The sequence below is a fragment of the Podarcis pityusensis genome (genome assembly GCF_964106645.2).
Source record: "Podarcis pityusensis genome assembly, chromosome: 13".
Classification (NCBI taxonomy): Eukaryota; Metazoa; Chordata; class Lepidosauria; order Squamata; family Lacertidae; genus Podarcis; species Podarcis pityusensis.
The window spans coordinates 3,027,091-3,048,669 of NC_138038.1; the positions used below are offsets into that span (position 1 = coordinate 3,027,091).

Here is a 21,579-nt window from a genome sequence, read left to right on the forward strand (position 1 = left end):
GCAATCCTGCGTATAAGTTTGCCCCTATTTTCATGGGTCAGATGTGGAGAGTCCTTTGTGCTGCTTTATTTCCCATGTAGGGCTCAGTCTGTGATAGCAAATGATAATCATGCTTGCCTTCCTGCTTGCCTTCTCTAACTAGGAAATTGCCCAAAGTCAATTCTGTAGTTAACAATTTGCCAAAATGCCACACCCCCTATCCTGCAAACACGGGTTTCATTTTCTGCTGGACTCTTTACCAAAGATTTACTTCCTTGCAAACACAGGGCTCTGTAGCTCAGCATGGAAATTGATAAAACCACTCACCAAGGGCCTGACTCACCAGAGGTTGTATTAGCTGAAAATGCCTCCATTTAAAAGGAAAACATTGCCAACTCCAGTAATCTGTCAAGTCAGCAACTTCACAGCTTCAGAAGAGAGGCCTAAATCATCTTATTTGCAGCTATGGCCCATGTATAGATCCAGCATTAACTACCCTCCGCATCCAATAATCAAGTGTGCCATTTCAGAACTGAGTGTGCATAAAATTTAGCAAGGTGCACTGGTTCACTCTTACAACCCATTCTGTTTAAATTGCAAGAATGCAGTGTATTTGAAGAGCATTTGTTGGGATTCTTTAATACCAAAAGGGCTATAGCAAGCAGGCACCACCCGGATGCCCCATGCTCTGCCCCCTAAACTAGGGTTCTCACAGTACTCCTGCCAAGGTATCAGAATTCTTTATTAAAATAAATAGAAATCTTCCAAGTAGCGTACTTGGATGGTCAATGAGTTTCAGGTTCCAGCCCCCAAGTCCCTTTAAGGAGTGGAGAAATGTCATTCATGCGATGCCAGCATGAGAAACTCTTTCCCACTTAATTTCCTTAAGAGCTTCCTGTATTTCCCCTTTAAGATGGGCTGGGCCTGCAAAGAACAAGGCTGCTGGGTCCACTTGAGATACATTGCATCATCAGCATTGCATCATTTCCAGTAAGGGTAAAGAGTCTGAAAACATAGCTAGCCAATTTAAGTGCTACCATCAACCATCATATGTTATGTGCAGAGAAATATTTTCTATTCAACCAGCACTTGATGGCCAGCATCTAGCTGATTCCTTTCTAATAGCAAAGTGGCCACATCTACCACGGCTACAAACAGCAAGGAGTGAATCCACTTCTGCCTGCACTGATTTACAAGCCTGACTGAAGCAAGAAAGAGGCATTTCCTTCCCATCAAGTGCCTCTGGGACTCTGGCGATTTGCAACAGACAGTTTTAGGCAGTCGCCTGAGTTCTACAATCCGTAGTCTACATAAATGGATTTTATATGCCTGTCTAAAGATCAGCAGTGTTCATACTCCCCACCCCGCAGACTGGTTAGACTGGAGCAAAAACATATGTTCCAGTCTAGGTATACAAGTGTGTCAAAAGGAATAGCCACACCATCAGCTTTTCAAGGAATATGTACCCTAACAAATGACAAATGCAGAGGCAGTAATGCTTCTGAGTATCAGTTGCTGGAAACCACAGAAAAGAGACTGCTCTTGTGCTCAGGTCCTGCTTTCAGGCTTCCTTTAGAAATCTGGTTGGCTACTGACCCCGAAGGACCAGACAAAACTATTTATGTATGTGACCACAGCTGTGCTTAGCCCAGAAATGGAAAGATGGTACAACTCCGACCAAAGAAGAGTGGCAGACAAAATTGATGAACTATGCCAAAATGGCAAAACTTACAGGAAGAATTACAAACCAGGAAGAGGAGGTCTTTAATAAAGAATGGGGAAAGTTTATAATTTATTTGAAAAGCTATTGTAAACAACTACATACATTGGTAGGATTGACAGAAAACTTGTAGTAAAAATTTGAACTATGGATTGACAAAGGATTTATAAAAATAGAGTTATGATAGAGAGGCCGAGGGGGAAATCATTACATTAAGATCTACAGTGGTGGGGAGGGAAGTCAGAAGGGATTATACGTTTATGTATTTAATTCATTTGTTTATGTAAAATAGAAAATGCAAAAATATATATTTATTTTTAAAAGAAATTGGTTGGCTACTGTGAGAATAGGATGCTGGCCTAGATAGCTGGTGTGAAGCTGCTAATGTTTAAATCAACTGCAGACTCAGAAATTACACATAGATTGGTTGGTTGGCATTCGCCTGTCTCGGGAGACAATGGAGGAGTGTGCCTTTGTGGGTGAAGTTCAACGGTTGGAAGATTGCCTGCTGTGGAGATCTTTGGAGATCTCTCCAAAGTGGCCCATTTCACTTTGAGTAAACACCAGTCCGTCTCCAGTCTAATCAAACCCCACTGCACTTCTATTTATGGGCTTTGGAGAAACCCCCAGAGAAGTAAATAGCGCTGCACAAGAAAGCAGAGTAAAACCCACTGTTAGAACAACACCACAAATGAATCAGCATCCATTCAGATTAGGAAATCACACCCTAAAGGTACACATGGATCCCTTTTGCAACCTTCCACACCCTTTTATAACCACCACCACTCATGTCAGGATATGAAAATTCCTACTGGAACTGTAGATGCCCTTCCCTTCCTTTGTTAGGGAAGCCGTTCCTTGAAAGACCAAGCCTTTAAGAATAATCCCAACTAGATTTGGTTGGGAAGAATCAAAGAGGTTAACTGTGCCTGCATTTCTCCATCACTGTCTTTCTCCTGGATGTTCCTAGGTAATAAACTGCTATGGCTATGATGTCCTGGCCATCACAAATCATAGTGAACAACACCCTGTGAGCCCAGTGCACTGGTGCAAAAATTGGTCTCCTGGTTCATAGTAGAGTAGACCCCCTGAAGAAGACTCCCTACCTACCCACTTGGAAGAAGTAACATTCACCCTTCACGCTCTAATTCTGTTCCCTTCCTGGCCACTCCAATTCTCCAAGACTTTTGATGTGTTGCCTACAAACAAGATGCTATTTATATTTTCTCACCTTTTCACTAATCTTAAATGTCTTCCTATCTTCTAATATGCTCCTATCTCTTTATTTGAGTCATTAGTCACCCCGTCGCTTCTGCCTTCTCATATCACACCTATGCTGCTCCATCTTGCTTGCTCTTCCCCATCTCTCTCCCCTCTAAAGATATAACCGAATAATAGTTAATTCAATCTGAGTGCTGCGCGCTCTGTTTTTGTTTTTAAAAAACACAAAACCCTGCATATACAAGTGCTTTGAACTCTGTCTTGTCTTGTTGCTCATTCCCTTTTCTGGAAATACCAGTTTTGTGCATGCTGACTCTAGGTTAAAAATTCCCTCATGCGTTCCATCAGTGTATGCATGTAATTCTATATATATATATATATATATATATATATATATATATACACACACACACACACGCACACGCACACGCACACACACACGGCTATATGGTAACAGATGTAAGCAGTAAATAGTAGCCACCAGCCAACATGGCTGTAGTTTTGTCTGTGAAAGTAAACAAAAAGCTATGGTTCAGTTAAAGGCGAAAGATTTATATGATCTGAAGAGAAACCAGAGTTAGATCAAAAAGTAACTGATTGGTTACAGTATCATCAACTTAACAAAACTTTAAAAATGGATAAAAGGAATGATTTCTCACATCAAATCTCACAGTTTGAAAGAGACCTACTAGAAAATGCCCTTAAAGTATTTCCCCACATGTACAAATTGTTATAAGAATGGGAGAAAGAAGAAGAACAGGTAAAATCTGTGATGATACACTGGGCAAGAGATTTAGGATATAACTTACTATGCAAAGAACTGTGAGAATGCAAAAAAATGTAAATTATTTACTTGCTGCCTCCTCCCAAATGCGGGGTGTGGACCTTATGGGCCTAGTTTGGCCCAACCACACACCTGCTTCATATCTGATGTCATATGTGTGAGCTGTTGCAACTGTTCCTTTGCAAGCGGGACTCACTGATGCCATCTGCAGAGGGGAAATGTACATTTGCAGGTGTGGTTTGAATCTAAACAGGACTTTATAGCACAACCAAGATGAAAGAAAATGCTTTTAAATAGTTACTATCTCACGCAAAACACACAGTGGTACCTCGGGTTAAGAACTTAATTCATTCTTAACCTGAAACTGTTCTTAACCTGAAGCACCACTTTAGCTAATGGGGCCTCCCGCTGCTGCCACGCCATCGCCACACAATTTCTGTTCTCATCCTGAAGCAAAGTTCTTAACCCGAGGTACTATTTCTGGGTTAGTGGAGTCTGTAACCTGAAGCGTCTGTAACCCGAGGTACCACTGTAGTAGAAAATGATTATTTTAACACAGACTTTTAAACCCATTTGAACCATTTTGGATTCATAGAATCATAAACTGTAGAGTTGGAAGGGACCCCGAGGGTCATCCAGTCCAACCCGCTGCAATGCAGGAACCTCAACTAAAGCATCCATGATAGATGGCCATCCAACCTCCAAGGAAGGAGAGTCCACAACCTCTCAAGGGAGTCAGTTCCATTGTCAAAGGGCTCTTACTCACAGTCCAAAAGTTCTTCCTGATGTTTAGTCAGAATCTCCTTTCTTGTAACTTGAAGCCATTGGTTCCGGTTCTGCCCTCTGGAGCAGGAGAAAACAAGGTTGCTCTGTCTTCCGTGTGACAGCCCTTGAGATATTTGAATTTGAATTCATCAGCTCAGTCATATTTGTCAACAAGAGCTTTTTCCCATTCAGAGACCAAAATGTCATACTTCAAGATATGCATGTGCATTTCATCAAAGTGATATGAATAAATATGAATAAAATGTGTTGCTAATAAAAAGAAGCAATGAAATTATTAGTCTGAAAGAGCCATTTGACTATCTGTGGCTGTAATACAGCACATTGATTTTAAGAATATTTCTTTATAGCAAAAATATTCTACAGTAAAATATGTAGAAAATGTTGCTATCACAACAAAGCTTATGCCCAGTGTTTCTAAATCCTGTCCAGACCCTACAGTATTGAAGGAACAAACCTGTGTGTGCCTTGGCTTAATGTTAATTGCAAAATGCATTTAACAGATCGGCAGCCAGAACAGCACATTGGAGGACTCAACTGGTGGCCTGGTTGAAATTCCAGTTTGCTATTGGAATGGGCTGGGAGGTTAAAATAATAGCAGGATCCTAACCATGTGTACTCAGAAGGAAGTCCTATTGAATTCAGTGGGGCTTACTTCAAGGTAAGTGTGGACTGGATTACAGCCTAAATCATTCTCTGATAGATTGTAGATGGTTGTAGAATTATATCTGATTGCAGGAAGTCTGGGGTCAGATCAAATGAGGGTTAAGGGACCTTCTTAAAAGTCAGGCATGCCAACCAACAGTTGTTGTTAGGAGAAATACAGGTAAGTGAGCCAAAATGGCTTAAAAAACCCTAAACAGCTGGAGACACCTGTGGAGGCATTTTGGTGGAAATGACTCATCTCCACCAGCTGAAGGTGGGTGCATATGAATATATAATAGAATTGGGGGTTTTTTTGGAAGAGGCAGACCAAGAATGAGTGCTAGTTTTGAGACATGGGAAACAATGTGAAGGCTCTGGCCTGCCTCTCTGATGCAGGACAGTGAATTTGCTCAAGCTGCTTCCCTCTGCCCTTGCTCAACTTGCATATTTGCAAATTTTTAAAAATGTCATTCCATCAGGCTGCAGCCAAAGGAGAGAAAGAAAGTTGGTTCTGCTGAGATACCAGGTGCTTCATATCTCTCTTCCTCAGCAGCAGTCATTTCATCAGAAGCTCACCTGACGGTCACTCATCTTTTAGGTGCCAGGGTGGTGATGGATCTGGAAACCAAATCCTCTGAGGATTGAAAGAGCTGGGTGTGCTTAGTCTGAAGAGATAGGTGTGCATTCTTCTTCCAATATCTGACGGGCTGTCAGGATGCAGATGGAGCCAACTTGCTCTCTCTTGTTCCAGAGGGCAGGACTTTAACTAGAGGGTGGAAACTTCAAAGAAGCAAAGTCTAGCTAAACATTAGAATAAACCTTCAAAGGTATCAAATAAATGGTTTGGGGAGGTGGTGGGCTCTCTGTTTAAGCAGAAGCTAATTCCACTACAGTGCATGCACTTATTTCTGAATTCATACAGATGCTGAAAAAACATTTTAAGACCACATGAATGAGAAAACAAGACTTAACAGCATTGGATCTGACCCAAGTCCACCTAGTCCAGCATTTTGCCCAGGAGTGTGCTGCCATCCCTGTCCCACTCACGTTCCCAGCCCTTTTTGTCTGCTCCTCTGGCATATCTTCACAGCAGGGCTGGCCCACCCTGAGGCAAACTAAGACAGCTCCCTCAGGCGGCCAAATCTCGCAGGGTTGCTGTGCAGCACACGCCCTGCTCCCCCTGCTGCTGCCACTGGAGAGGTGGCGGGGGCTTCCAGCGAGATCTTGCAAGAGTGCCATGAGATCTCGCTGGATGCCGCAGCAGCATGACCCCAGTGAGCGAGGCTTTGGTGGGTGGGCGGCGGCACCATCCCGTTTTGCTTCAGGCAGTGAAACAGAATGCTATAAGAATTTTAAGGTCTTATATATATAAAATAGTTGTTCATAAATGTACCAAGCAAACACATACAAATATGTATGTCTGAAACCCACAGAAAAGTCCTGAAGCCATTTTCTCTCCCAAAATGACCTCAAATATTTCTCTGCAAGGTCGAAGGAAAATGGGAAATCTCCCCATTGTCTCTTTGCTCACAAATCCCGTCTTAAGGGCACATTTAAGATATGAATAGGATGTGAGCCTGTGACCTGTGACCTGGATTCAGGAACTGAGTAGTTATCATAACAAGAGTGGCCAGGATGCCCAGGTAATCTAACCAAGTAACCTAGCAGACAGGAGAAAAAAACAACTCGCTCAGATTTCTGTTGTAGTCCGCCCCTTCTCTGATGTATTAAAGGGGTGGTCTTGGGCTACACCCCTTCTGTGATGTAGCTATGATGTATCTGGGGGGTGGTCTTGGACTCCAGGTCGGGCAATTTAAAATGTCTATATAAGGGCTTGTGCACATGGCTCGGGGTCCCTCCCCCCCTCCTGTGTGTGGTGGGAACACCCTTTTGCAACAGCTTTAATAAAGTTCAGGCTTACTAGCTGCTTTGCTTCTCAATATTCTCTGGTTGGTTTCTGTTATTTTCTCCTACCGATGGAGAACCTACAAAAGGACTCTATATGGGCTCTTGGATACCCCATAAGGGAAAAGGAGCAGTTTTCTTTCTTATAACAAGAACATGCTGCCCTGCTTCACAGCCATGAGGGCTCTGCCACCTGAAGGTTCTGCTGGCATATGAGGGGAATTGCTCTGGCATCTATATCAAGCTCAAGCTCCACCACCTTCTAGATCCTAGAGCCCCTCAGCCAGAAGACCTGAAGTATGGGAGTGTGTCCTAATTTTTCCCTAATTGAGATTACTGGGGCTGAAGTTACAGGCTTAATTTTGCAACCTTCACTGCTACAGACATGCTCAGGGTGATCCATCTGCTGCCTCTCTTGCTCATGGCAATGATTAGCCCACAGAAAGTTGCTTTGCTTTCAATATTAGTGCATGCAAAGGGATGAGTCACTGCCTAGGAAAGAACAGTACTAGGCGTCACATCAGCCTATAAAGCCTCTAGTCCTCCTTATGTGGCTGTAAAAAAGACAGCGAGGCAGGCTTACTAGAAATAGAACTTATTAATATTGGAAGCACATTCATTTTCCCCATAATATTTCTTGCTGGCTTCCTTGTGCTCAAACAAGGCTTCAGAAATGGTCCAATTAATGGATTTTATCAACTACTAAACATTTAGGCAACAAATGAAAGGATTTCAATGTTGCGTAATCAAAGTGGTACTGCAACTTATATGCAGAATAAGGCAAGCCGTGAAAACGCAATTTAATAGACAATATTTAATAAAGGCCTTTTGTTTATGCATAATAGTTCCTGTGCCTCTAGCATCACAGTCAATTTAAAATGACAATAAATAGACCAGGCTAAAGGGCCCAAAGGTGGAGCTATGCCTGCTGAGACTGCTTCTGCCCTCAGTGATCCAAATGAGTGACTCACTCCCTCTGAATGCTGCTTACCCAGAGGTGCCAAGATCAATATCTGAAATGACTGAATATGGCTCTACTGAACTTGGCAGGAGTTGATACACTCCTGTTTTTCCTGCAAACTGCACAAGCACATAAATGTCATTATCCAAAAATTATCTGTTGCTGGCCTCCAGTCTGATCTTAGTGTCAAGCATTCACCTGCTGCAGCGCCTATGGCAGGTGCATGAGTCTTTGTGTTGGTGAAATGCCACACACAGAGAGAAGGGGAGGGAGGGAACTGGAGACTGCAGGTTTCTGCGCATACTATCACTCTTCCAGAATAATGAGGTTGTGGCAGGAAGGATTGAAACAACAAAGTTACTGTATTAATGAATTCAAGTCCCAGACTTGTGTTTGTGAGCAAGGCAGGGGCTGGGTGGAATATAAGATCTGCACAAGCTAAACCACAGGCATCCTTGACAAGATTTAGTCTCCTGCATGCTATCTCAAGACATTCTTATCTCCTAAGGAAGGCTGTTGTGCAAACAGTGAGCCGGAGGGAGGTGCGAAAAGGAAGACCAGAAGACCTTGTTTTGCAGCCTTGCTATTGTGAAGTGGGAAATTCTTTCTCTTGCCATGTGTATCTCTTCTATCTAGAAGCAGAAGTGTGTCTCAGCAGTTGGAGCGTATTGCAGTGCTGTAATAAATGTAGACTGCTGTGATGGGACAGCAGACTGTGCCCAAGGTGTGGAGGGGTAGGGAGTCAAGTGCCGTTGCAGAACACAGAGAGGTGTATGCGCCAGCCCGGCATCTCTTCTCTTAGCCAGCTGCCCTCAAGTGCCCTGCTCCAGTGGCAGCATTGGAGTGAGTGGCAGGCTTCTCCCCGGCATCTGGCTGGCCATGATGAGAACAGATCGCCAGGCTCGATGGGCTACTGGCCTGATGCAGCAAGAAGGAGAGAGGAGGACACTGTCTTCTTGTTCTTTGCCTCAGGCAGCAAAATGTATTAGACTGGGCTGACTCTACCAATTCAGGAGGTGGGCTGAGGAATCTATTCCTAACTTCTTCCCCACATTTAGATAAAGCCAAACAAACAACAAACAACAAAACACTTCCCACTCCTACCTGGAAATAAGAGCAGCTTAGGACAATATGAAGAAACAGGTGGGGATCTTTTTTCCAGCCTGGGGCCACGTTCCCTTTTGGGCAACCTTTAGGGGTGGAGCAATGACTATAATTTTTACCTTTATACAACTGGCTGGTCTCTGTGCAGACTCACAGTCCTCTCTATCCTCCATCCAGGCAACCAAAGGAATGACGAGAATTAAGGACACAGAACATCCAGGCAAAAACTGTGGGGATGTGCTGGAGGGCCAGGGAGGTGTGTGGCCTGGGGAGAGTTGAGGGGCCAGGTGTCTTGGCCCCTGGACCTGAGAGTTCTCCAGCCTGGCTTAGGGCATCATCTGGTTCAAATTCAATCCGATACCTGGTATGTTAGTTTTCTAGTTGCAGGGAAGTTTTGTTTATGTTTTGTGTTTGAATAGAAGAAACTCATAGCTCACAGTGCAACATGCATATAGACCCAGCCTAACTCTTGGGGAACTGGATGGGTCTTCAAAGTGCCTTGTGGGCTGATTCATGCCCATCAAAAGGCCAAAATCTGATATGACCAGAACATGTCCTCCCAGAAGCCTTTTTATAGTTCTCTCATCTGAGGAAAACATTTGATCCCACTAAAGCTGAACTACCGAAAAATGACTAATCTGGGAAATTTATGTACAGAGGTGAAAGCGGAGCAATGCTTCCCAGGCTCTTTTGACCTTTCTGTTGGTTGAGATTGTCACCTGGAGAGGCTATGTGTGGGTGTGCTCTTCACTGCAAGGTGTGCAAACACGCAATGCTAAGGCACAACTTGCAACCTTGGTACACATGTTGTGGTTGTGTAAATACACTAGAGAATTCTGGGAAATTTTCTATACATAACCTACATTTCCTAAAAGACCTGAGGCCTTCCTACTAGGGATAATAAGAAATGATTTACCAAAGAAGGCTCTCAACCTATATTTATATGTGACTGCTGCTGCTAGAGTTGTCTACGCAAAAAAATGGAAAGAAAAAGAGTAACCTATGAAAGATAACTGGCAGAATAAATTGATACAATGTACAGAATTAGCATCTATGACCGTGAAAATAAGAAATAAAAATGAGACACTGTTTAAAAAAGAGTGGAAGTGCTTGTGAGAATATTTTAGAGGGTATAATATTCAATCAAATCTCCAGATAATCTCAAATAAAGAAAGACTTGAGACAAAAATGTGTGGAAGATTGGGATATGCAGCTGTTCAGGGTTTGCATAGAATGCCCCGGAGAGGGGGACTGGGAAGTACTTAGGGAATGGATAACTGACGGACAATGTATGATTTATGCACAGCAGTTGTAAAAATGTACAAATAAATAGGTGCAACTTGCTAAGCATTTCAGGAATCGCACCTCTTAAGGCGGGGCAGGGGAACTGTGGTCTTCCAGATGTTGTTGGGACTCCAGTGCTCACCATCGCTGACTTCTGGCCATGCTGGCTGAGGCTGATCGGAGTTGAACAACATCTGGAGGAGCATAGCTCCATCCCTGCCTTAAGGAGCCTCCACCCTCTGAATTGGTGAGGCATCTGTGCAAGGCTTCATCGTGATGACCAGGACTTCAGGTAGCTTAATAAGAAGAAGTCTGGACAAATTCATGGAGGGCAGAAGAAAACCAGCAGCTGGTAGCCTTGAGGCACCTTAGGAGAGAGCCTCCATGTCCAGAGGCAGCACGTGCTTCTAAAGAGCAGCTGGTGGGGACAAGATGGTGCCTGTGAGTGCCCACTGCCTCTGCCTGGCTGCTGTTGGGCACACACCTCTGCTCTGATCCTGCCAGGCAAACATCATGCTCAGTGTTTTTAGTCACTGCTGTGTATGCCTGTGATACAACAGCACAGAAGTTCATTTCAGCTCCTATTTCATTTACATACTAATAATTTTCTGCTTTTATTGTCTCTGTCATTGTCAATGCTGAGTAAAGAAGTGGAACAGAAATTGAAACAAAATGAAAGAATATGGCAGTTTGTACTGCATTAACCGGTATGTTATTTTAAATTCTAGATTATTACACAGCTAAGCATATTTACTGTTCTCATCATATGATCGAAAGTGGAATGTTGCCTCCTCCAGGAATGGGGTTCTCATTGCCATCCCACAAGTGAAAGGGCCTTTCCTCTTCCGGGATGAAGAGGCCAGTCAGGGTTTTCTTACACACTTGGGTATGCAATGTGTAGCCGAGCTTTTAGACAAGCCAGCCTTGCTGGCTGTGGCTGATGAGAATTGTATGTGGCCACCGAGACCATATTACACCGGTCCTGAAAGACCTACATTGGCTCCCAATACATTTCCAAGCACAATTCAAAGTGTTGGTGCTGACCTTGAAAGCCCTAAATGCACTGGTGGAGGAAGAGGAGTGCGGGGAGAGCGCACCACCCCTGGCAGCGCAATCCCGGTGGGGTGCCATCGCGGCTAGGGGCCCCCGCATGCGCTGGGGGCCATGCCCCCACCTGCTCTCCACTCCCCGGTGCCAGAGAATGAAGCTCCGCCACTGCCTAAATGGTCTTGGCACAGTATACCTGAAGGAGCATCTCCACCCCCATCGTTCTGCCCGGACACTGAGGTCCAGCGCTGAGGGCCTTCTGGCGGATCCTTCACTGCGAGAAGTGAGGTTACAGGGAACCAGGCAGAGGGCCTTCTCAGTAGTGGTGCCTGCCCTGTCGAATGCCCTCCCATCAGATGTCAAGGAAATAAACAACTATCTGACTTTTAGAAGGCATCTGAAGGCAGTCCTTTTTAGGGAAGCTTTTAATATTTGATAGATTATTGTATTTTAATATTTTGCTGTAAGCCGCTCAGAGTGGCTCGGGAAACCCAGCCAGATGGGTGGGGTAATAATAATAATGATGATGATGTAGTACAAGGAATCTGGAGAGCACCAGGTTGGGGAAGGGTGCCTTAGACTCATGCGTAAAAAGGCCTACTATTGATGCTCTCTCTGGAAGCTCAGGGCCAATACATAGACTGCAAGGTGTTTTAAGTACACATCTTAAAATGTGCCAAAAAGTGTGTTTACAAACATATGTAAAGGACAGATCAAAGAGTTCAGGATGCAGGTCATAATCAAGTATTTAACTTAGCAGAAAGGTAGGCTGTAACTATTTAAAGTATATAATAAAATAACGTGTGGAAAGGTTTTCTGTAACTTCTCTCTCTCTCTCTCTCTCTCTCTCTCACACACACACACACACACTGCTCTGAATCTCAGCTATTACTGGAAAAAGAACCTACTTCTGTAGCAAAGAACCTAGTGTATCAAAAGGCACTTCCAAACATCTTTCCCCTCCATTTCAATGTGCCAGAAACTCATTTTCCTTATCTGCCCCTGCTCCAGCAACTGGGTTTTTTATAACAACTTTTCCCCATGATTCGCATCAGTGCCTTTCACCTTTTCATTTCAAATGCAATAATCCCATTAGATGCCCAGAAGCTTGTAATTAATGCTGACTTCCCGGCTTCCCACTTCCTGGACTTCCCCATCTTCTGAATGAGGCTGTTGCCCTCCTGACTTTTATAAACTTACATTTCTCTTGAGTCGAGGCACATTCTAGCCACAGATCTTGTTCCACCATTGTTTCCCCTGCTGCTTGTTCCTGTTCTCCCTTCCAAGACGGTCAGTTTTGTACATGGAAGAACCCAGAGTCTCACGAAGCACGAATCTGCCTTGTCCTAGTTACAATAGCGACAAGTTCATATTGTTTCCGCTCCAGACAAACCCGTAAAACAGGCCCAGGAACTCCCGCCTTCATGTGTCAGAAGAGGCTTTAATTGATTCATGGCCATTGCATCCACCCTTCGCACAGCCCTGGAAAGACGGGGGCAGATAATGCCTCCCTCAGCATTGCCTTCTTTTAGAGGCTTTTTCCCTGGTGGGATTTCTGGACCTTTATCAACTTCACCGCAGGCAGAAATGGAGGAGGCAAAGCTTTCCTCACCGCAGCAGATCCAGAAGGAAGAGTCTATGTGATGCAATGGGTAGAATCGTGGTTCTCAAACTTTTTTCTCTGGGCCACACTTTTTTTGGGGGGGGGGGTGTTGCTTGCACCACACAGAACTTTTTGTTGATAACAAATACATTGGAAAACAAAAGGAAAGAACTCCTAGCAGTGCTTGGTTTATAACATAACAGAACTACTTTAAAATATGATCACAGGACAAACCAGAAAGTATAAAACAATGCAGCTCAGCATCATCAATAAATTCTTCAGTTATTTTGCCCATTTTTTTCTGTTGAGTAGTCAATTCAGCCACTTGGTAAGATATAATCTGCATCTTATCTGAGATTTCTACACATTTTTTGAAATATGATTGTTGGCATTTCCGCTGTACCAAAAGCCTTTTAAAATACTGAACATTCTTGTTTGCCAGATGTCCATGTTTTGACAACAGGTGTCTTTTCATATTGTTTTGGGGCCATATTGGAATTAGAAAGGTTCTCACCGCAGATCAAGCCCATAGGCTGAGGAACATTTTCATTTCCAGTCCATGTGAAACTGAGACTCGTATAGCTATCCACATATAAACAAACTTTCTCTTTTGGAGGTTTCCTTGGGCCTGCTATTGGTGTTGAATTAAATGAGTCTTCTCCAGCACTCTGAACAGTAATTTTAGATCACAGCTACGATTGTCCTCAATATCCCTTGCTGCCCTAGGTCTCATTTTGAAAATGTATCTATCCATATTCTGCAAATAAAAATAAAAAAATTGATACTATACTGTACTGCACTAGGTAAAAGTAAAGGACCCCTGGACGGTTAAATCCAGTCAGGCAACTATGAGGTTGTGGCACTCATCTCGCTTCAGCCAAGGAAGCAGGCGTTTGTCCACAGACAGCTTTCTAGATCATGTGGCCAGCAGGATTAAACCACTTCTGTTTCAACGCCACAGCTCACAAAAACACTGTTTCCCTTCCCGCCGGAGTGGTACCTATTTATCTACTTGCACTTTTTGGTGTGCTTTCGAACTGCTAGGTTGGCAGGAGCAGGGACCGAGCAACGGGAGCTCACCCCGTCGCGGGGATTCAAACCGCCGACCTTCTGATTGGCAAGCCCAAGGTTCAGTGGTTTAGACCACAGCGCCACCTGCTCCCCTTATACAATATGATACTACACTGAAATGTTTAATTGTTTCTTTGATTGTCCTTGAATCTTCCTGCCTCACTTGCCATCCTCTCCTGCCCTACAGTGTGGACCATCACCCCCTTAGAGAAAAAGTGGGTTGGAGGGTAGGGCTAGGAGTGGGCAGACACAGGCTCGAATCCTCATTCAGTCATGAATCCTCATTCAGGTCTTGGGGCCAGTTATTTCTCTCTCTCTCTCTCAGCCTTGTTTACTTCACAGGGATGTTAGGTGGGGAAAAGAGACCCCTGTATGCCACCAGGAGATCCTTGAAATAAGAGTGGTGTAAATAATAGTAACAGCAGTACGGAGAATTGAGGTACGGACTGCAGTGGAGGGGAGTGTCTAAGCCTCCCGCAAAGCCAAGTCTAGCTTTTCAGCATGCCACCCTGGACGGGTGCACACATGTGTGCAGAGCATGGCAACAATGGGCTATCAAAATTGCCAGGGTGCTCTTCTCTAGGAAATCTTGAAATTTGGTGCCCACATGGAATCCAAGGCAGCCATATTACCAGAAGAGTCTAAAAGCAGGACGTCTATTTATATCCATTTATAGTCTGCTCTTCACCACATAGGCGGGTTACATACAGTTTAAAGCAACAAGCAAATCACATAGTGTGTAGCAACACCAAGCTATCCATTAAACTGTGTCAAACAGCAAGCAAAACCAACAGGCAACCCTGCAGAGGGAGTGGTGCATTGGACTCACCTTCCACCCCAAGCCATGTGCAAAAAGGTGTGCCTTGGCTCACCAACAAAATGCATACAATGGTGGGGGTCAGACATGCCTCAAGGGGAGGGGGCTGTCCCACAGCCTGGCAATTTTGTAGCCTCTCTCCTCAAATGGGGACCCCCAGGTGGTTAAAGCAAGAAAAGAAGAAGGTGTGGTACCTTTGTATCTCAAGACACCTCAATTCCTGGTAACATCTGAAAAGGGAGGTTATAAATCTCTCCCTCAAGCCAAGAGACTTGAGTTGTGCCCTTAAATACTTACGGTAAGCCCAGTGCCTCCCTGAGAGGTGCCAGAACTGAGGTCTGGTGAGTTCTGCCTGGAAATAAACCCTGCTTAAGCCACTCCACTTTCAAAATCGGGTGCCCCCATAGCAAATGCAGAAAGGTGTTTTTTTCAAGGAACATTTTCCTTCTTAACAAAAATGCCAGTTAAAATCTTTCTCCCAACAGTGTCACTGGGCACCTCAAAGCCACTGTATTTCCCAGGACCTTCTTAAGAGATTTCTAAAGTGAGTAGAGTAGCTTGCCTTGGTTTAAAGTTTAAAAGGGGCACGGGGGGAGGGGGAGAAAGACCACCACCCAGTTACCGCATCAAGGTGTAAGCCTTCCCACCACCCAAAGGTGCTTGCCCAGGCTCAGTGGTGGGTGGTCAGTAGACTAGGGAACTATTCCCTAGAGACTATTCCCCTTAATGTTCTCCTGGTGCCTCCTTCCCAAAGCGCAGGAAGCTTTTGCAAGCCTTAGGGAGGGAGGAGCAATCAGTGGCGTAACTAGCCGCTCGGGTGCCTGGCGAGTGTGTCCTACAGCCGGGGGCGGGGTGGCTATGGGAGAGGCGGAGTGACTCAAGCTTGCAGACCTGAGCAGATTTTCCTCAGCAGTGCAAACTGCGCAACAGAAGAGGCCTGAGGCTGTACACAGATACTAAACTACGCATTTATTATACATAAATCAAGACAAAGAAAACATGGCATCTCTCCTTGCTGTCTTCTCGGAGAGAGACTGAAAACAAAAGCAATACAGAGCGGAAGTTCTGCTCGTGCCAGCAATCTGTGCTGGAATGTAAACAGACATGTGACATGTAACAATCCCATGTCTGCAGCAAAGGGTGGAATGGAATTCCCAACACCCGCACCCCGTACCTGGCAATAACAAAGCGAAATGTCGGGGGGGGGGAGAGAGAGAGAGAGAGAGAGAGAGAGAGAGAGAGAGAGAGAGAGAGAGAGATGGTCCTAGGGAAATTCCCTGGCAAGAGTAAACACTGTGCAGGATTCACCTGGGATGCCTGTCAAAGGCTGTGTTTGTTTTTACTGTATTTTATTTTATTTTATTTTAAATGATATTTATTAAAGTTTCAAAAAATACAAAAAATACAGAATACAGAAAGAAAAAGAATAAAGTTTTTAAAATATAACCAAAAAAGTAAAAAATAAAAAGAAACATACCAAATAAGACAGTTAAAAAAAACAACACATTAATTTTCCATAACCTATCTTCCCTACACTTATTTCCCCAGACCTCCTCATACCTCCCTTTTTTGTATTCCAGTTCAATTTGTTAGTTCAGCAAATCATTACCATTAAGCTTTTACCCAATTGCAAACCTTTTTTCATGTCTCTTAAGGCATTACAGCTAAAAACCTCTTAGTTTCTATCCAACATCCTTCTAAGATTCCTTAATTTTACAATATTTCTGTAAATAGTCTTTAAATTTCTTCCAGTCTTCTTTCACCGACTCTTCTCTCTGGTCTTGGATTCTGCCAGTCATTTCCTCTGTCATTTTACTGTATTTTATTGGTATATGTAACATGCTAATCCTTTGCGACAAAACATATAAATAAATGTAATGGATGAGTATCTTTAATTAGCTGTACAGTGGTGCCTTGCAAGACGAAAAGAATCCGTTCCGCGAGTCTCTTCGTCTTGCGGGTTTTTTCGTCTTGCGAAGCAAGCCCATTAGAGGTTTAGCGGCTTAGCGCTACAGTATTAGCGGCTTAGGTTTAAAGATCAGCTGGTAAGCGGCTTAACGATCAGCTGATAAGAGGCTTAACGATGAGCTGATAAGCGGCTTAACGATGAGCTGATAAGCGGCTTAAAGATCAGCTGATAAGCGGCTTAGCATCAGCTGTTAAGCGGCTTAAAGATCAGCTGATAAGCGGCTTAGCCAGCAGCTGATAAGCGGTTTAGCGGCTTGGGAAAAAGGAAAAAACCCCCGCAGGAACTGGCAAGACATTTTCGTCTTGCGAAGCAAGCACATAGGAAATTCGTTTTGCGAAGCACCTCCAAAACGGAAAACCCTTTCGTCTAGCGGGTTTTCCGTCTTGCGAGGCATTCGTCTTGCGGGGCACCACTGTAATTAACTAGCAGAATGACAAACAAGAGCTTAAAATGACATGGGAATGGAACCGGCAGTGTCAGACATCGGGGCGGCCACAGGATTTGATTTGGATCCCTTTTTTGGTGCTTTGGAAAACAGCCTGCTTTGGTCCAAAGAGCTTTGGCGGGAGGCTGCGCAACTCAGATCAGGCGCAAAGTCCGCGGCTGCGTCCAGGGACATCAGGAAAACCTCATAATGGGAAATCACGTTGCCCAAAAAGCGCCGCCTGGTGTCACATTGTTATAACGCATTTAAAAGGCTGCTTTTTTAAAGAAACGAATGTCGCGAGTCCCAGGCCTGCTTCGTCAGCACAAAGGGTTCCCCCTCAGGTCCGCTGGTTCCGCGATTTCTGGTCGCGGGTCCGAGAGGTTCTTTTTATGTTCCCATCGCTTTCCCCTGTGGAAACCCGTCGCTCCCCAGGGAATGGAGCCGGCGGCACAGTGTCACTTTCTGCAGTTTGGTACTTGTTCGGATTCAGCAGGAAACAGCGGAGGAGCCCCGAGGGCGAGTCTTTCCCTGCTCTTAGGAAACCAAACTCCTTTGGGCAGAGGTGGGTGAAGTTGGCATCCTAGTGCCCCCCCCCCGGAGATTTGTTTCGTGGGGAACTGGTCTGAAAATGGCAGGCATAATAAGAGAAGAGCCCCTGACTTGTCAAATTACAAAAGGACTAGAGGCTTTTGTGCTGGGCACCTTTAAAGTAGTCTAACCTCTCCAAAGGGGTGTTTGCTTGCTTGTTTTCCAGCGCCAGATGAGATTACAGTGGTACCTCGAGTACGGAGGCTTCAGGTTACAGACTCCGCTAACCCAGAAATAGTACCTCGGGTTAAGAACTTTGCTTCAGGATGAGAACAGAAATCGTGCTCTGGCGGCGCAGTGGCAGCAGGAGGCCCCATTAGCTAAAGTGGTACCTCGGGTTAAGAACAGTTTCAGGTTAAGAACAGACCTCCAAAACGAATTAAGTTCTTAACCCGAGGTACCACTGTACGTTTCTTTTTGAACACAGAGAGATAGATCAGAAAGAGGAAGTTTGCCATCTAGTGGCAAAATGAGGAAAATTTGTTTTTATTAAAGATTTTCTTGGATTACAAAGTAAATACATTGTCTCCATTTTCCGATTATAAAGTCCTTTTATAAGCCAAGCAAATACTTAATAAAAATTAATATAAAGTCCTTTATGCAGATAAATTATATTCAGTGTCAGACTTTAATGTTTTGTCTTCATTTAACTCTTGGAATAAAAATTCATAATCTAAAAAGAATCAGGATAATATCTTATTAAAACCACACTTATTTTAAAATGAACCAAATTGTCCCTAGGGGTAGAAGTGTCTCTAGGGGTGGACTAAAAAAATGTCCCTAAACCAAACCAAGAATTAAAATTAAAAAATTAAAAAAGTAAAAATTAAAAAAATTAAAAATTAAAAAAAATTTAAGAATACCCAAATATAAGCCGCTCCATTCCTCGCTGCTCCTGGCTGCATACTGGGGGCAGTGGGGGGGGGGAGCCATGTTGCGTTACCGGCATCCTTTCCCCTTCCTCGCTCTTTCCCTTCCCAGCCTTGGGGCAGAGGACCAGGACGGTTTGCCCTGCGCTCCTGGCTCCATACCCTAAGGTCAGGAATATAAGCCGCATTTTAACTTCTCACAGTCAGAATTTGGGGGGAAAGTGAGGCTTATATTCGGGCCAATATGGTACATCTTTTTTTACTGCAAAAGGACTGTGGGCATTTGTGTACTCCTGGGCCAGCTTTTGTTGACCCCTCCCCCCTTTGCATTACATTGATTGGGACACAACCACCTTCTCCCTGTTCTCTGTTCTCAAAGCTGTGCAGATTCCTCCCCAGGCAGTGCATCTGACAATTTCATTCAACTTCATATGAGGAAAGCATATAGACCCACTCAGGTTGTGACTGTAATTTTTAATGCTGTATTTCACATTGTTGTAACCTGGAAAGCATCTGGTGAATTGTAGAGTTGGGTTTTCTTGTTATTTTATTTCAGCCCAAACTGTGCAGGTGTCAGTGCCCTAGAAGCAATAAGCTGTAGGTCTACTTCTGTGTAAATTTTGCAACAGAAAGTGTATCGCAGTGTATTTTGCCCACAAAGGTCTGGGGGTTGGAGTTAAAACGCAAAAAATGAAAACATTTCCTTCACAGAGGATAATATTTAAATATTTCAAAAGGTCAACCCCACACTCTTATCTCTCAGGCCATCCTCTGTGAAATATTTGTCTCTCTCACACCAAAGGCCTTCTTGGTGCAACCCAGATCATACCAATAGAAATGGTTGCTTCGTGCTTTGGATCTTTCCAGTAAGAAGCCACTTCTCAGAATATTGTAGGTTCCTGGAGCAGTGATTCTTTAAGCTTCAAATTGGGGAAAAGGTGAGAGAAAAGATGGTACGAGACAGTAGCCTGGCAGAATCACAAAGATTCATGGAAATATCAGATGGGAGAGTCCAAAGGAGGGAAATATGGTGCATCTGGCCAAACCACTAAAGAAAGACTAGAGCAGGTCATTTGACAGCCACATTGTGATGTCACAGAAGGTGTCCCATGAAACACGCAGCTAGCAGCTGGATCTAACCATTAGTACCAAAACAACACAATAATCAGATACTGGTGAGCTTGACATCAATACAGTGGTACCTCAGGTTACATACGCTTCAGGTTACAGACTCCGCTAACCCAGAAATAGTACCTCGGGTTAAGAACTTTGCTTCGGAATGAGAACAGAAATCGTGCTCCAGCGGCGCAGCGACAGCAGGAGGCCCCATTAGCTAAAGTGGTGCTTCATGTTAAGAACAGTTTTAGGTTAAGAATGGACCTCCAGAACGAATTAAGTATTTAACTCGAGGTACCACTGTACCAGGAAAGGCCATAGAACAGATTATTCAACAGCTGGTCTGTGAGCACTTAGAAAAATAAGTCTTGCCCAACAAACCTCATTTCATTTTTTGATGAAGTTACAAGCTTGGTGGATCAGGGGAATGTTGTGGACATAGCATATACTGATTTCAGTAAGGCTTTTGAGAAAAATCTCCCATGATATTCTTGCAAGGTAAAATGAACAGTTCAGTGGATTTGACCGAACCCAAAGAGTACTCATTCATGGTTCCTTGTCATCTTGGGATGCCACAGGGCCCATTGTCTTGGGCCCATTGTTGCTCAACATCTTTATAAATGACTTGGATGAAGGAATTGAGGGGATGCTCATCCAATTTGCAGGTGACACCAAACTGGGAGGGGGAGCTAATGCTGCAGAAGACAGAATCAGAATTCAAAATGACCTTAACAGATTGGAGAACTGGAACAAGTGAATTTCAATATGCACAAATGTCAGGTTCTGCACTTAGGCAGGAAGAACCAGATGCACAAATATAGGATGGGGGATACTTGGCTTAGGTACATGTGAAAGGGATCTGGGGGTCTTGGTGGACCACAAGCTTAATATGAGCCAAGTGTGATGCAGCAGCAAAAAATGCTAATGCTAATCTAGGCTGCATCAACAGAAGTATAATGTCCAGATCAAGGGAAGTAATAGTCCCACTCTATTCTGCCTTGGATAGCCCATACCTGGAATACTGTGTCCGATTCTGGGCACAACAATTTAAGAAGGATGTTGACAAGCTGGAGTGTGTGCAGAGAGCAACTAAAATGATCAAGGGTGTGGAACCCAAGCCTTAGGAGGAGTAATTGTGGGAGCGACTGAGAGGAGATATGATAGCCATCTTCAAATATCTAAACAGCTGTCACATGGAAGATGGAACATGCTTGTGTTTGTCTGCTCTGGAAGGGAGGACTTAAACCAATGGAACAGATGAAAACCTGTTCCTTGATCTCAGGAACCTTCCTGCAAATATCTTATTTCCTGCCCTCCTGACAACACTTCAGAAAGCAGGAGGGGCAGTCCTGCAGGGTACTGCTTCATCAGTGTGTTCCCTGTGAGGAAGAGTCCTGCAGCCGGCAAGCCTGCGCCTTTGGCGGGTGGCTCCCAAGCTGCTCCTCTGTGCACTCAGCTGCCATGTCAGGTCTGCTTGCCCTCCCGTCTCAGGAACCACCATGCCCAAGGGGCAGTGGTATATCCAAAGATGTCCAAATTGGCAGTCTGGAGCAGTTCAGTCCACCATCTCAATCCAAAACGTTGGTTGTCATAGAGGAAAACCAACTGCTTTGTGTTCACAGATTGGGTGACAATATCTCAAAGGCCCCCAATAGAGAACAGACAGACAAACCACTCGGCAAAAAG

General features: G+C 44.2%; 1 protein-coding gene across 3 annotated transcripts in view; it reads right to left on the bottom strand.

Moving 5' to 3' along the window:
- PTPN3 (protein tyrosine phosphatase non-receptor type 3) overlaps positions 1 to 12,815 on the bottom strand; it is a 111,455-nt gene extending 98,640 nt beyond the window's left edge. Inside the window, exon 1 of one of the 3 annotated variants that reach the window (XM_080976596.1) lies at positions 12,634 to 12,815. In XM_080976596.1, coding sequence (XP_080832722.1) covers positions 12,634 to 12,682 — 49 coding nt within the window. In that variant the 5' untranslated portion in view covers positions 12,683 to 12,815. The remainder of the gene's footprint in view (positions 1 to 12,633) is intronic. The other 2 variants (XM_080976595.1, XM_080976594.1) reach the window with 2 other exon arrangements.
- Between the last annotated feature and the right edge of the window lie 8,764 nt (positions 12,816 to 21,579).